This window comes from Rhea americana, unplaced genomic scaffold (assembly GCF_003343005.1).
Source record: "Rhea americana isolate MKP2758 unplaced genomic scaffold, rheAme1 scaffold_15, whole genome shotgun sequence".
Lineage (NCBI taxonomy): Eukaryota > Metazoa > Chordata > Aves > Rheiformes > Rheidae > Rhea > Rhea americana.
In genome coordinates this window covers 1919077-1935371 of record NW_028185594.1, presented here as the reverse complement: position 1 = coordinate 1935371, position 16295 = coordinate 1919077, and the positions used below count along the sequence as shown (strand labels likewise).

General features: G+C 45.7%; 1 protein-coding gene across 1 annotated transcript in view; it reads right to left on the bottom strand.

Annotated features, from left to right (window-relative positions):
* Positions 1-609: 609 nt before the first annotated feature.
* LANCL1 (LanC like glutathione S-transferase 1) overlaps positions 610-16295 on the bottom strand; it is a 25825-nt gene continuing 10139 nt past the window's right edge. The window contains exons 2-9 of the mRNA XM_085299545.1: positions 15429-15546; positions 9825-10032; positions 7374-7509; positions 6872-7018; positions 4680-4862; positions 4079-4255; positions 3753-3825; positions 610-2872 (exon numbers count right to left, since the gene is read on the bottom strand). Of these exons, the coding sequence (XP_085155671.1) occupies positions 2796-2872; positions 3753-3825; positions 4079-4255; positions 4680-4862; positions 6872-7018; positions 7374-7509; positions 9825-10032; positions 15429-15546 (1119 nt within the window). The 3' untranslated portion in view covers positions 610-2795. The remainder of the gene's footprint in view (positions 2873-3752; positions 3826-4078; positions 4256-4679; positions 4863-6871; positions 7019-7373; positions 7510-9824; positions 10033-15428; positions 15547-16295) is intronic.

Sequence of the window (16295 nt, the reverse complement as noted above, 5' to 3'; positions counted from 1 at the left end):
AGGGTGGAAGTGAGCAGCACCACAGCCCCGCATGAGGAAGGAGGGGCTAGCAGTGAAAACCTGCACTACACTACTTTCCCATCCCAGTTGCTAGATCCCCTCCCTGAAGAGCTTTGTCACAGACCTTAATAGAAATGGAAATCATAGAAAATACGGTTGTAAGACACCTCAARTAGCCAACTCTCTCCTCCTGCTGGAGGGCTGGATCACCTCCTCTTGCTGTTGGCTAATGCTGTGTAGTCCTGCTGCTTTCAATAGTCCTAGTGCTTTCAAGAGCAAACATACGTTGTGGCCTCCCTGGAGTTCCTCGGGGAAGAACACTTAMTGAAATGGAAGCTGGGGCTCCTTAGTTTCAGGTAAAGCCCTGACAGTCTCATACTCTGTGTGTTAGCACCTGTGAAAAAAGCTACTTTGGATTGCTGCAACTGGAGAGGCAAAAGTGTCTGAAGCATCCCAGCAGCATTTATCCCGTCACAGCATTCCTGTACTCTGCACGTTATGAGCGTGCCGGAGGACACTGTAGCGCCTTAACCAGAGTGGCTATTGGCATATCTTCAATGCTTTGGGTGTGATTCCTTGTCATAAAGGAGGAGAAAAATTAGCCCACAGTTATTGTTTTAGCATTTTATTAAGCAGTGCACCACCTGCAAATTGTACACCAGGCCCTGGTGATTTTTCAGACCAATATATGAACCATGATGCTGCCATGACACTAGGCTGCACGAGCCATCTCCTGGAGGAGAAATGATGCCCAGGAGGAATCCAGGCTTGCAGGCAAGCGTGCCCACACTGCCACAACAGGCAGACTGGAAGGAGGCTTACAGCAGGCCTGCTTTAGGACTCCCCATGTCCCCATGCTCTTTGATTAGCAAAATCCTGCTCTTGAGGCTGTGCTGCTTACTTTCTAGTCACTTGCCCATGCTGTTGCCACCCCATGAATGATAGGGAAAAAGACCACAGAGCCAGCATGAGCTTGAGGCTCCTGATAGGCACACTCATCCAAAAGCAGATGAGCTTCTCTGCACTTCAGGCTGTTTGTTAACAAACAAGCTGAAGTGTGTGATGGCAGCACAAGGCTGGGCTATGAAGAGACAGGTGATCATGCAAGGGATGGTTTCCAGCATTTGCTGAAGCAGCCCATCTACAAGGTTCTTGCGGGTCTATGTGTGCCACCGTTAGAGGTRAGACTGCCTCGTGTTCAGACATATGCAAGCTCACTGTTACTGTGCCAGGTCTGGTCCTCAGGGCAGGAGAAGGATGCACTGGGGAGTRGGCAAGGGCAGTAAGGCTGCCTCAGCCTCCCTTCTGCTGGTACAGGAGTTCACCTGTTGGGAGGCTGCCCAGCCCTGCCTGGCAGCCCCTTGCCTGGGAGGCTGCTCTTAGGCAGCCTGAGTGCTTGGTAAATGCACCCTTGAAAGACCAAAACCCATGTCRACTCCTGTGCGGGCCAAGGAGCCTCCTGCAGCCAGCAAAAAGCAGTACAGCAGGTTCAGTAACCTTTGCTGCACTCTGCATTTAGCTCATGCTCCAGGCTAAGACAGTGGCTTGCTGGGTCAGGCCTGTAACTCTGTGTAGCATCCGCAGGGACAGCAAAGCAGGTTCACCCCTTGCAAGGATSTGGTATGCTGGCAGCCCAAAGCTTTATAACATAGGGCGGATTTTCCAGCTGCTAGTTGTGTGCATTCGTGTTTGCATGTCAAACTACAACAAGCAGTAACAAACCAAACAAGTCATTCAAGCTTTCCTAAACCTGAATAGTTTATAAAACAAAGCCTGTTTTAAAGAAAAAAAAAAAAAAAAAAAAAAAAAAAAAAAAAAAAAAAAAAAAAAAAAAAAAAAAAAAAAAAAAAAAAAAACAGATAACAGGTTTAAACACTGACAGAACTCAGTGGAATACATTTCTTTTCCCATGCTGCTGCTGCTATGCTTGGTTCTGCCTAACATCTATAATGCTCGTACTCCATTTTAAACACAGACTGGAGAAAAAAAAAAATCAAAGCCGAACAGGAGAGACCACGCCAGCAGGCGTTCTTAGCTTGCTTTTAAACTGAGGTTTGCCATTCAATGATCAATGGACTTTTGAAAGATTTATCGTAAGGTCGTGAATAAGCACAAAAGCTGCTGGATTATTTGTTTGCCTGTCACTGAAAAAATGCACCAAAAGCTACACATAATGGCCTTTGCTTGAAAAGCAGACAGGTGTAAATCTAGGACAAAGCTTTGGCATGTCAGCTCCAGCTGTGCCACTTGCAGTCTGACAGAAAAGACATATATAGAGACTCTACAGTCCATCACATTCACTTCATGTGGCACAGCCCAGCTACTGAGCTTCCTACTCCCTGCATGGTCAGAAAGAAAATGTTTAGAAGCAAATTGCAGGGCAATAGTCTCAGTAGTTCATCTTTTGTTTTCAAAAAGCAACCTAATTTCTGTAACTGCTTGTCAGCTTAAAAAAATGAAATGGGCAAAGGTCTGTTCAATATGAATTCTTCTCCCAGTAAATGGGATACAGAAAATAGCAAAACTCTGTAAAGCCAACAAAATAGTATGCATTTTCTCCCTCTTACTCCCAGCCCTGCATTTTTAAGAGACATCAGCAGAATCCTAATTCTGTCTTTTAAATAAAAATAGTGCAATGAGATGACTAGAAGTGTTAAAGAACTTAGCATATCATCAGGAGGACGGATTTACATTCAGTTAGGTAAACAACAATGAGTTTGGAAAGAAGAGAAAGCCACTTTGAACTGCTTTTCCAAATGCAGAAGGATTCAGGCAGGGAATTGCCAAACTCAGGTTTAGAGTTCAAATGCAGGGAACTTAGCCTTGGTTGGCACCAGCAGGTCAGCAAGAAAGTAAATTGTTCCAGCCATTCCTGAGGACAGAAAAAGAAAACATGCTCCAGAGAGATTCCCTTTGGGTACCTGTATTAGTTATCTAGAGGGTGCATGAATGAGTCATGAAGACAGAAGCAAAGAAAATGTATTCAGAAGGACCTAAATCATTTCCAAGTTCTGAATGCAGTTCTCCCAAGCCACTCAGACACTTGAGAAGGGAGAGCATTTTAAGTTAATCAAATATTGAAAAAAGCCTGGGCAAACTGGAGGAGTCTCCCTTTTCCTGCCCCCTCCCTTCTGTTTTATCTATCCTCAGGTTTGAACATCTGAATGCCTTTGCAAAATTTTGGGCCCTGTCACATTCTGCCTCAGATTCCTCTCTGATGTAACTAGCCTTGTGTATGGACTGTAGCAAAGCCAGGGAGATTTACAGTAGCTGAGGAATTGACTTTCTCAGCAATCCCTGCTGATGGCACATTTTTAGGGAGCTGTTCACAAGAGTGACRAAGTGCCACAGGCACCGGCAAGGCCTATAAGAATGTCTCTTTATTCTTCAYTGATCACTGGAATGGAACTGGAAGGCCCAGGAAGGCTTTTAATCCTAAAAAATACATAGATGAGCGAGACTATCTGAGAAGTCAGGCTACAATTGCTGTAGGGCAAACTTAGGCCTGTACCCATTAAAGAATTCCTCTTGAGGCATATGAGCAGAAGTCCCAAGAAGACAGGATGCTCCAGCTGGAGCCACTGCCTTTGCTACAAGAAGACTGCTTCCAAGAATGGGTAAAAACAGTGAATACAATTTCCCTCCCATCCTCTACATTGAGTTTTGAATTCAGAGAAATATGTATTCAGTTCTGCTCAGTGCTGGACTGGATCTTATACAGTTGCAAAACAAAGACGAGAGATGGAATTTACCTTCAAAGAGAGAGAATGGTGTGTCTGGGGTCCGGCACCCATGTTGTCCATAGCTTAAACACCACTCTGCAAACTGGGAAAAGGGGAACAGAGATGTCCAAGTTTTGTTAGAGATGGATTTTAAAAATTACCACCCCCATTCTCACATCATCCCTTGGCAGAGCACGGTTCTGCATAATATTCCTTCTGTACAGGCAGTGACTGCGCTGTTGAAGGACTGTGCTGGCGGAGCTGGTTAGATCTAGAAATCAGGTTACAAAGGAAGTGGCAGTGACATAAAGGGCAGAASTGAATAATCTCTCCCCCTTCCTCACGCAGGCTCTCACCTTGCAGGCCCTGTACAGGTATTTCATGTTCTGAGTGAAGTTGTACAGTGCTAGGAAGCCATAGGCATTGCCAGCTGTCCCATGGCACAGCCCATAGCCTTTCTTCAGTAACCCATACTGCCAGATCACTTCTGCGCACTGCAGGGCATCATTTAGGTACTGCTCTTCCCCAAACACCTGTAGAGATAACAAAGATTACCCCCTTGCTGAGGCAGTTTCCTCCACACTGACAGCATCCCTGGGTGAGCAGGGACACGCAGGTTAATTACTAGCTCCTCTCCTATGGAAATCTTAATGCTGTTCTTTGCTGTCTGCTTTCAAAGGAGTGTTTTTAATGTGATGAATAGGGTTGTGTGATATTACTTAATGCCCAGCTAGCTATCGCCATCTGTCACCTGTGACACAACACCCTACACGGCTAGTGGGTATTTTCAGGAATAAAATTTTAAAGGGCTAATTTCCATTTCAGTTGGTGGTCTTTGTGGGGTGATTTCATTATGACAAGCCATCCTGCTCTCTGGCAAGGCGTTCCCAAAAGAGTTATTTTGATAATCAAATTCCATGTTTAGGGGTCCCCAAAGGCTCTTAGGATGTCTAGTACCTTGTAGGCCTGAACAAGCATGTAGATAAGACCTGGTGCCCCGTGGCACCAGTGGATAAGTAGGTCTCTGGTGTCATCAATGCATGGAGGATAATTGCCTGATGGGAACTTGAGCTGGCAGACGTAATCCACGCTGGGTTTGACTGTGTTGTGCAGTTTCACTTGGCTCACTCCAAGGCCAGGCTAAGAGAGAGAAAGCGTTAAATCAGAGAGATTTACCATTCTGTGACTCTGTAAATCGCCCAAGGCCTGCTTGAAAGGCAGAAACAAAGCTGACTGTTGCAGCATCCCTTCTTGCTCCTTGTACATGAAGCTATTTCTTTGGTCTAGGCTTTCACACTTCACAAAGACCCACTTGGCACTGAAGAACAGACCGTAGGCTACTCTATCTTTCATCAAGGTCTCACTTCCACYCATACCCTAGTGTCCTCAGAAGTACTGATTGGCCTTATGTCAGCCAGTGCTCTAAGCAAGAGAAAAGAGGACTTCTGAAGATGAGTAGCAATGTTTTCAGGTAGGAGGCAAAGCCTAGAGAAATAAGATTAAGGATGAATACCAAGACTAATTCCTAGCACACAAAGCACCTCAGCTCTGAGCTGCATGGCCAGCCCAGYTGGAGGGCTGTGATGCTGTGTTTCCACAGATGTTCTCAGGTAACTGCATGTTCGTGATTTCACCACTGATCTCAGATGAAAGCAGGAGAGGGATTTCAGTGTCCTCTTCCAATTATGCTGCCACAGATGGAAATCTTGTGCAGTTCTGACTTCTCTTGACAGACTGCAATAGGAACTCTAGTTTAAGAATCACACAGTTCCCAGGTTGAAAACTTGTAAATTAAAAATCAATAATTACGCTGTAAAGCCACTGGAGATAAAAGTCCAGTGTCCTCCTCTCCATATTTCCCTTGTTTGCTTCCCCAAGATTTTCTGTGCATTATGCCTGGCTGTTCCTCTCTGTCACAGGGCACAACATTGTGTGCTTACAGGGAGCTGATCCTTGTTGGGACAAGAGCATTACAGGCTCCTTCTACTGCATACAGCAGGGCACAGGCATGAAGCCCAGACAGTAATTTATGGCGGACTTAGTCTTAAAGTTCTTTAAAACATCAGCTTGGGAACGAGCTCAGGGGCTCAGCACAGATCTGGACTCCATAGTCTAATGCAGTTTTCCTTGCCCCCAACTAAGCCATTTGGAGGGTAATAATCACCCTCCATCTTTCTAATTTCTTCTCTTGCCAAATCCTCTTCTGCTTCGAAAGTACCAACCATCCTTTCCTCTCTGAGTTACATAAGAGGGTTAAATTGGTTGAACTGAAGAACTCCACTCCTGCATATGGGCTTGAACTTTGCAGCTTCTACTTCAGACTTRAAGAAGAGCTCAAATGCTTGAAAGTTTTTTTTCCTACCAGCTGTGATAGTTGAGTCTAATAAAAAATATTGCATCTTTCTATGAACTTTGCCACRTTAAAATAATTTGCTTTAATCAGTTATTATTAATGCTTTGACAATACAGTGTTATTTATTGCTGTGAGTTTTTAAGAGCTCAAGCATTGTAAGCATAGCCACACAATGACCCACATAGGGGAATTATCACCCACATTTCAGAGCTAGGTAATGGAAGATTCCCATAGCTCCAGTGAGTTATCTAAAATTTTGAGAAAGACAGTATCAAAGCAGAGGGGAACAGCAGCTCCTTCCTTCTTGTCTCACATTACCTGCTTCAGGCACTACAGACCTCAGCCACCTTAAAAAAGTAAAGATTTCTACCTCTTTAATATTTGGATAAAAGCCCTGATTTGGAAGCCCTGGTGTTTCCTACTGTCCTATTATGACTTTAATCTCTTTCACTAGCCTTTTCTTACAGAGATTTTCACTCTGAAATGATCTGAAGTTGCTCCAGGGAACCACTTAGAAATGCAGGAAGACCACAGATGGGAATAATTGACAGCAATTAGCACAAAAGGTAGGTGCTCAGACCAGCTAAACCACAGGGTTCATTATGTGAAGCTGCTGGTATAATTCAGGTCTGTGCATTTTCCTAGGGGTCTCCATGGAGGAAGGAAATCCAGTTTCATGGATGTGGAAGAAAATACTGGAAATGGGGATGCATAACCCAGCAAGGGAGCCTGCCTGGCTTTGAACAAGAGAAATGAAACAGCTGCCAAGGGTCTGTCTGCTCCCGCTGTCTCTTACCTGCATGAGATAGTAATAAATCCCAGCCAAGCCGTGGGCTGCCCCTACGTAGTACTCCTGGTACCACTCATACATGAGTGGGCTCTTTGCTGTGAAGTTCTTCCTTTTGGCCAAGTTCTCTCCTGAAGCCACAACTGCTTCGCAGACCTGTAGAGAGCAAGAGAGGTGGGCGATAGAAATGCTCGTGCCTTGGAGCCAGCGCAGTGAGTATCCCAACATGGAACAAAGCCCTAGGCTTTTGTTATTCTGCACATGCAGAGGAAAGACTGTGGATGAGGGAGTGGAACAGCTGCCACCTCAGMTCCGTGTGTGGATTAACATGGATTAGGAAGGGCCTCTGATGCCTGTCCCTTTGAAGGATGGTACCAGCAGTGGGGATATCTGGAGATGGTTTTTCACTTGTTGCCAGATTTCTAGCATCAGTTTCTACCTGCCCAGAGAGAAKCTGGATAGGAAAGGACAGAGGGCTGATTTAGCCTTTACTGTTGAGAAGCCGCAGTACCTGTTGAATGTGACTTTGAGGGATCTTTTCCTCTCCGAAGTGCTTGTTCACAAATAGCAATGCATAGAGATAGCCCATGCGCCCGTAAAGCAATTCGTCTGGCACTCGAGAGTCAAGCTTGTGTAGGTGGAGCAAGCTACAAAGAAAAATTTGTATGGGCGGATTAGAAGAACAGGATATCCAAAACCATGTAACTGAGCAGTGAGACTGGAGCTCTGAAATACTGTTTGTCCCCTAGTGCAGCCCACTCCCTGTGAACTGTCAGGCCAGCTTCTGAGTCCTTGCCATCCACCTATGCGAGACAGATAATCCCTCTTTCCCCTCTGCTTTTTGACTTGTTGCTTTAGTCTGTTCAGTGCTGTACAAGGCAATTACAGCATCTGCTTGTTTCTATAGCACCAGCTCTGTAAAAAACTCTTTGTAGGGAAGCCTAGGCTACAGCACAGGCAGCATAAAGCTAGTGACTGCTCAGGGAAGGCACGCTGCCCCAGTTCAGCAATGAAACCCTGTCTACCATTACTCCCTTGCTCCCCCTAACGCCTTTTGGAAGTCAGCCCTTTTGCCAAAAATGACTGTTTTCAAACTTAGCTGGTATCTGTTTAACTTGGCTGCTGGGGGAATGCTAGAAACTAAGCCAATGCTTAGGGTGTCTGGAAAAACCTCACCCCTTACGCTTAAGTCYTGATTGAGATAGAAAAGCCACTTCCCTTCCGTGTCCCAAAATGGCGAGGGCTACCCTGTCAGTAGAGAAAGCTTTCAAAAGGTAAAAAATCCAGGTAAGGGGGGGGGGGAGAAGGGGCTGGACATGTTCTTTAACATCAAGTCTTCTAGGGTTATGTAAGAAACCTTGTCCAGGGAGAATTAACCAGCCTAGACAAGAGCATAAGTGCTGCAGGTTGCTGACTGCTTGGCTGGCACCAAGCATTAGACCCCAAGCACAGAGCAAGAGGCCTGCTGGAGTCAGGAAGTTTCTATGCCGTTTTTTCAGGCTATTGGCATGTGGCAAATATGGTGATACACATGTGGTACTAACAGTGACTGACAGTGCAAGTTTTCTGTTTTGCCTCCTATCACACTTCCAACAAGGYTGGATGTCCTTCCCTGTCAGAGCAGGAGGCAGATCGCTTTTAGCTTTAGTTTTCTGTTCACCCAAGGCAGCAACCTGAAAAATGCCAGTGCTTTTAGAACACCAGCATGAGCAACTTCAAGGCTGTTTCCTCAGCTGCATCCTGCTGTGGTTTCACCCTGTGTGTGCAGGGCTCCCCTGCCACAATGGCATGAGGAACAGCAAAGTGCCTCAGCGGCCCTTGCTCTTGGGCAAAACAATGTGCCACAAAGGAAGGAGCAACCAAGTGTCCAGAGTACTTGAGAAGCAGATAGGGAATGTCAGGCTCTGACTCTGGCATGAAAGCCTCTCTTGACACTGGATTCAAAGTGAACAGAGAGAGAGAGAGAGGAGAAAACAGTGTCTCAAGATAGATAGTGCAAGATGACTGGGGTGCAGCTGGACTGATGGCATGCAGAATGCATTTTTTTTAGGCATATGGAGGTAAACTGAGGTCCCTGAAAGAAAGCCATTGCTCACAAACCAGCCTATTATCTCAACTACAAAAACAAAACAACAGTATTTTCTGGTTAGAGGAAAGTGAGGCAGTTGTACAGTAAGATGGGATTTTGCACACCACTGGCTCTAAAAGCAAACCCTTGACCTCCTGAGTTGGTGGGAGATGGCAGGTTAAAGAGGACTCCTGAAACATAGATCAGCTTTTCACAAGCTCTTGGAAAATGGGCTACCCTGAAATATGAAGTCTCTCCAGAGTATTAAGTACATTTATTGGTCATGAACTCATTTCAGCAGGAGTAATCAGCCAAAAAAGCTTGCTTCTGTCTCCTCCATTACAAGGAGAACCTGGCTGATGAATTTTCTCCTCAGGCTCTTTTTTGYAGTATGGTCAAGCTAACTGCTCTGAGAATTGGTGGTAGAGTAAGGACATTGTAACTTCTTTCAYGAAAGCTCTATTTTTTCTTCTCCTCAGACCTGGGAAGGAACCTGTTTCCATGGCTCTGCCCTTAACTATGCCATTAGATGGCAGTACAGAATTAATCTTGAATTTCCCTTCTGCCACARAACTATGGACAGAACAGGATGTGAATCCTATTTCTCTGAATAATTTCTAAGATGGTAATACCAGCATAAAAATAACCTCAGTCCCCTATCCCTGGTCCCAGCCTGCAGGCTGCCAAACAGGAGCATTTGCCCTTATGCTAGCTATTCTCCAGGTCCAAACAAATTTGCGTTACTTTGCTCAGTTGCTGGATTTGYGCTCTCGCGCAGGAGACTGCAGCAAAATGTACTCAGGTTTGGGGGAAAGGGACTGGTAGAAGCCCAGACCAGCTCTAGGAGCAAGAGCAGGAGGAGCTTTAGGTCAAAGACATAACTGAATGTGTTACCGAGTGATGCAGTCTTCTGACTGCTTCTGGTTCTGCAGTTTGTGGTAGATGACAGCAGCCACTGCCAGGGGCCCAGCATCTCCGCACAAGAAGGTGATGGATCGTCTTGTCAAGCAGCTCAGGCTCTTCTTCACATACTCGTGGGCCACCTGGAGGTAGGCAGGGTCTCCATATACATTGTACAGGTGCAAATACAGCAAGGCAATGCCTGTGAAAGGAACGTAAGGACTGCAACCGGTGAAAAGTTTACRTATTTTGTCCTTTCCACTCTGCACTGTGGCTGTTTAAACAAATCTAGAAGTCAGCTCTAGACTTCCTCTAGGGCATGTGCCATTTAAGAAGGCTTTTCAGACACATCCAGAGGCACAACTAGAGCTGTAGCATCCACAGCTGCTTTTCCTGCTCTTCTCTTCCACTGGGAAGCACCAGCGAGGTGGCTTTAACTCCCCGGATACCTGTGGCTGCTGAGCAGGTCCCAAGGCCTACCTCAAGGACAGGAGCATCCTAGAAAAGAAAGGACTGCYGGACTCCCTCCTCCTGCCACACACTATTTATGAGCAGCCCTTCTCTAAAATATAAACAGCTACCTGAAACTTTGATGCTGTAAGAGGAAAAGAAATGAAGGGGAAACAAAAAAAAAAAGCATGCTGCAAAACTACTTTCTGTGGTACTGAGGACAATTTCAAATTTAGATCACTTCTTCATTTTGCCTGGGTAATCTCCAAAGCTTCGTGCTATAGACAATTCAATTTCACATGTATATTAAGGGCAAATTTCTACCTCCTGCTGAAGTTAATAACCTTGTCCTCTCTCTAAGCAGTTCAGTGCTAGTGTTTTCAGAGAGAAGCTCAGCTGTATGGTACCATCGCTCAAGTTTGTAAGGATGTGGACATGAAGCTCTCTAAAGGGGAACCCTCCTTTTCCAGCTAGCAAATGTCAAGTGACTCTTCATTTAACATCTAGCATAGCCTCTAGATTCCTAATAGGTCTGAAAACTCGAGAGTGCAAATTGTGCTCAGACTGCTACYGGCTTTAATATTCCACCTTTTGCTCTGTAAGTAGTTTCTAGTCCCACTGCTATCATACCACTCTAATTATATATGTAACTACCATGTCAAGTTAGAACWGAATTCTAGGAAAGTAAATGTTGCAGCATTGTTTTCCTCCAATTTCTTCTTTGCCATGTGTCTTTTAAAATATCCCTCACCCACTTTATCCCCAGGCCTAAGCATTCTGTACCAGTGGCTCTTGGCAAAGGCTCCAAGAATTTTGGCCTGTACAGAGGGATGTGCCGGAAGCCAAGGCATTACAGTGTTAATGCTAGAGATACCCRCTAACTGCAGAGGATCATGAGACAAAATCCAATTTTTAAGTCTCATGCAGAGCCTGTTATTTAACATCTTCAGCAGGACAGTGAACAGCATCTCTATGACACACAGAGTGTTATGCTTGCAGGAGGTGCTTTGTTGTGTTAAAAAAGCTTCTTTTGAGGGATACAAAGGGGAAGACTTAAATGCACACAGCTGAAATGGAACTATGCACCTGGTTGAATCAGCCAATTAATGCTGTTGGCTGACTTTAATGCTGACTTCAGCAATCACCGTCTCCATCAAAGCAGAGAGCACTGGAGATGCCTAACAAGTCCTTGCTGGAGAGCTAAGGCATTCCTGTGGGCTGAAAGAATACCTTGTCCATGTGACTGTGCTGTTAACCAAACAAAAGTAAAGCTGCGTCTTAACTTTCCCTCTTGTATCAAGTTTAGACTTGTACACGTTGGATTATGCTTTCCTTGCAAAAAAAAAATCTGCTGGTGAGAGAACAGCAGCAGGAAACAAAACTTCTCTTTCACACTGAATAGAGCACACTAAGGCAAAAGGAAGCCCTGCTTGGTGTCAGGTCCATGGCAACCCCCTTACTGACACCATGAGCAGGGATCCCCACCAGACTGTTCTGAACAGGTCTCCTGTCTATGAGAAGCTGAACTGCAGTGTGGTCCTTTCATAAAGGTCACCAGGTTGCCATAAGAGGAGATGTCTGGGTCATTGCTAATTTGGACCAGTTCCAAACCTGTCACCTACAGTAACAAAGAGCTCTGAGATCTTGTGTTGACCCAGGGCAGTAAGTCACCCAGCAGCCTCAAAGCAGGATGTCAAATACAGATGGAAGAAGCAGCATCTGATTGCTCAAAGTTTGGCCCAGAAATATTTCCAAGAAGGCGATTTCACAAAAACAACCCACCAGGCGCATGGCAGGAATGTGGCTTGTATGGGTAATGTGGGGGACACAACGCACTCTTCTCTCTCTCCTTGAATGTAGCATCTTTTCTTCTTACTCTGTAAGCATTGTTTGGGGATTTCTGTTCTTCTGAACAGAACTCTTCAAGGAGGTGCAAGTTTTGAGGTCTGAGTTTTGAGGTTAAAACTAAGATATCACACTAAAACAAACAAGATGTTTTCCCAGATTTCTTGGATACGTGTGGTCAGAATTCTATCCATTCTTGAGTAGCTTCTCTCCCATCTGACATACCTTCTGAAGAGTCCTCTCAAAAGGCAACTCAGCCCTACTTTTCTCCACTCACCAACAAGCCAGCCAGAAGCTTTGAGTTGGGACAGGTTACCTGGACTTATTGGTTTGTTTTGGAGGATCTCAAACTGTGAAAGCTTATTGTATTGTTAGAGAAGGGAATGCTTGTGTGGAAAACAAACTCCAAAAGTGCTGCCAGAATGTGGAGGAAGAAGAATCTTTTCTTTATATAACATYTTAGGTGGAAGATCACCTCATCAGCTTGGAGAGACACAGGAGTCCATCAGGCAGCAGACTCAGGAACTAGCTTTGCCATCAGCCTAAGAGGTGACAGCAGTGAAGTCAGTCTCCCTTCATTTGCTTTCCATCGCCTGTGCTTCCAGTCTAAAGTCTTTGGAGTAAGGCCTTTTACACTTTAAGAAATATCAACATGTGTATGTACTCTTAGGCATCCTCATGCTAATCTATTTGAAAATGGATCAGACAGTGGTATTCATGTCAGGATTTGAACTGCTTCTGATTCAAAATTAGCTTATGGTAGTTCACCTTCCCTCTGTCAACGTTTTGATTCCAGTGAAACAGATTAAAACCACAAAGGCTTTTAGAGCAGTCTAGTTAAATTGATTAAAAGACAAAACACAAGAGCTGAGTCTTGTCTATACCCAGGCATGTACCAAGCCTGGCCTATAGAGCCCTGATCTTAGTGGGAAACTGAGAGCGTAACAAGCTGCTTCAAATGTGTTTTGAGGGTGTTGAGCCTTATACCAGATAATTTTTATCTGAAGTGTGTTTTTGCTGCCTCTGAGMTGAAAACCTCAGTCCTTCTCTCCCTCTGCTCCAACTTCCTATGCCAAGAAGCTGTGGCTTCCCTGGCACAAATACAGGCCAGAGAAACAGGGCTCTCAAGTCTGTTGGGGAAGAAACGGGCTCAGAAGTAAAATGCCAGCATATGGTGTGTGTTACTGAGTGTAATGTAGTATGCTCAAGTACGTTACATTTCACGCAGAGTTTGYGCTAAGAGAGTGTGTTTCAAACCTCTCTTAATAGCAGCCACAAGAGGGTGGGTTGATTTCAGACTGCTGGGCAATGATTTACATGAGAAGATACTCAACAAGCCTTTTCTACATAAGCAATTAAGGGAAAAAGCTGCTGTCTTGGCCCAATTAATTCCTCTCTGGAAACTGCACTGAATAAATTAATACAGCTGCATTAGAAGAGAAAGGGAGTGAGGAAGATAGTGTAATATCTGCAAACTTCACTTCTCTGGCTGTGACCTGCAGGAAATCGTTATATGTGCTTATTCTAATCCCATCAACCAGGGTTGAGAAGGCTGTGTGCCCAGTGAAGAGTGATCCCCAGGGAGAAGAGAGGAATCTCTCTGGAGAAACTACTTTCCAAGTGAAAACAAGCTGAAATCCTACCAGAGCTCTCACCATTTCGCAGCTGTAGTCATATTCTGGCCTAAAGCTCCTTATGATTACCCTATGGAAGAAAAGCATCTCCTGGGAAAGGTGTTCACCTTGTTCCCATAAGCTTTCAGAGTACTCCTAACAGCAGCTAGTTGTCCTGCTTTCTCCTGAATTAYTCCTGTCAGAGGCAAACTCTACTGCCAAGACAAGTAGTATCTTTGTGCCTGAAGAGCAGCTTCATGTAAGGAGTGCCTTTSAACCCAAGGCACCTCAAGAGCAAGATCATACAGACTGGAGGACCAACCCATCTCCCAAGGTTAGATCAGCCAGCATTGAGCAGAAATGCGCAAATTCACAGGCAGCACCATGGGAGTGATGCTAGGCAGCAAGTGAAGAAATCAACACGCTGGGATTTAGCGTTGGCATCCTGGTATTTCTTGTGAGGCGCTCTGGACTGGACACTGTCAGTGCCTCAGTCTACCTTACAAAAAATTTTAAGCAGGCATTTCTGGCATTACTCTCACTAAGCTGCAACATTAGCTTAGCATCAACGCAGTGAACACAATTCTCCTGAAAAAACTGTTGGCATAGTGCTCCAAATACAAGCCAACCATATCTAGATCACAATGTAGAAAATCGCTGTTTAAGATTGTAGTGTACAGCAGAAAAAAGAAGAAGAAAAGGCAATGGAACAGAGAGCTGCAACCAGGACAGGAGAAGATCTTGAGTGCATTAAGTTGGCAGCAATATATCTTGCAGCAGTCATTAGACTGACTCTGACTCCCTAGAGTCTGCCACAGGGCAGAGAGAAGTGGCAGGAAGGCTAGAAAAGCACACAGTAATAGTCAGGGATGATACAGTAAAGAATGGTGTGCCCTTATTAGCTCCAGAGGGTGGCAACAGGGCGGGGAAGGCACAGCATGCGCCCAAGGTGGGGGGAGGGGGAAGACAGGCTGAAGATGTAGGATGAAAGGAAGAAAAAAGCTTCTGGAACCTTTGCACAGAAAAGTTAGTGTAAGAAAGGCTGCCACCCTTAGTTATTCTCTTATTTGATTTTTTTTTTTTCCCTCCTGCAGGTACTGGAGCAGAACTATCCCCAGATAAGTGAAGRGGCATTACCTAAGGGATGGGAACAGAGCAATGTGCCAATTGCATGATGTCACGTAAGATAAATTCAACCCAAACTGAGATGGATGTTATTTCAGGCTCTAGGCTTGCTACTGCTGCTATGCAAGAGCTCCTTACAAGAAAATGATCTATTGTGCATCTGTTCTGCTCCATGGAGCAGTGGTTTACTTGCTACTATCCTCACTGTGGAATGGGCTGGATTTGGAGCTACCCCCTTTGAAGGCTCCAACATTTGCTCTCAACCAAATGCAYTTCAATCCTTGAGCTTTATCCTTTGTAGAAGTTTGGCACTACTGATCAACAGAAGASCCAATGCTGCCCTGCAATGCTACAGTCTTCCCTCAGCAGCTTGAATTCAACTGCCAGAAATGGAGAGTCCCAGGAAAGACAGCCCCTTGGTTTAACGCTGTTCAGGATGCAGGGCTACTCAGGTCAAACAAAAATCCCCAAACCAGGGTGTGATTTGACCTAACACAGAAGACAGCTTTAGAGAGGCCTTGCTAAGTTCTGAACAGATGTTCAAGTGTCCGTGTGGCCACCCTACCTGTCCAGCCAGTGTAAGCAGTGCAGTCCCGCGGGTCAGCAGATTTCAGGCCTCTCTCCATCTGCTGGAGCAGTTCCCTTATTTTGTTGTTCAAGCGTTGCGTGAACTCAGGAGTTAGCTGCAGAGAATCAAGAAATACCAAGCAGTAAGTAAATAGCAGCAGATAGATTGGGTGAGGTAAATGGCTGAATGCTTGTGGAGGAACGTGCAGGAACAGGGWTTTTTTCCAAAAGCCGGTAATGTTTACTTCCTTTTAACAATTTGAGGAGTCCTGGCTTGAAACTGTTACCTTATGACCAGGAGAAGATCAGAGTCACCTACTGCCCCTTGGTCTCAGCACCTGCAGCTGTAAGGCCTAAAGGAAGGCTTGAGGAACAAAATTCAACTAGTTCTTATTCAGGTGTTGACTGTGGGCAGGCTGGAGACTCTCTCTGGAGTCCTGGCTGCCTAGTTCAAGTCTCCTGTYCTCAAAGCCCTGCTGCTGTAGGGCAAAGCAAGGTCTCCACCCTCCCAGTGATGGCTGAGACAAAGATGTGCGTGAGGATAAGGTAACTGCACAGTCCACTCCGGAGCGCCTCTTGCCTGCGGTTGCCATTCGTTTCAAGGACTGTGCCAGGCGCTTGGCACAAAGCAGGATGACGCCACTGAAAAGCAGGCAAAGAGCGCTACGAACGTCTCCCCAGGAGCGGAGTTTCGACTGCGAAGTGGACCAGGGTGGCCTGGAGGCAGAAGACCTCTCTCGACTCCCCCCACCCGCTGAAGGCAGGGAGGCCGGTCCTCGCCTGCAAAGTGGCAGGTGGAGGGACGAGGCAGGTGGCACCGGCTCCCGCCGCCCCGGCGCCTGGGGGCGGCGGCCGGGGGTGCTGC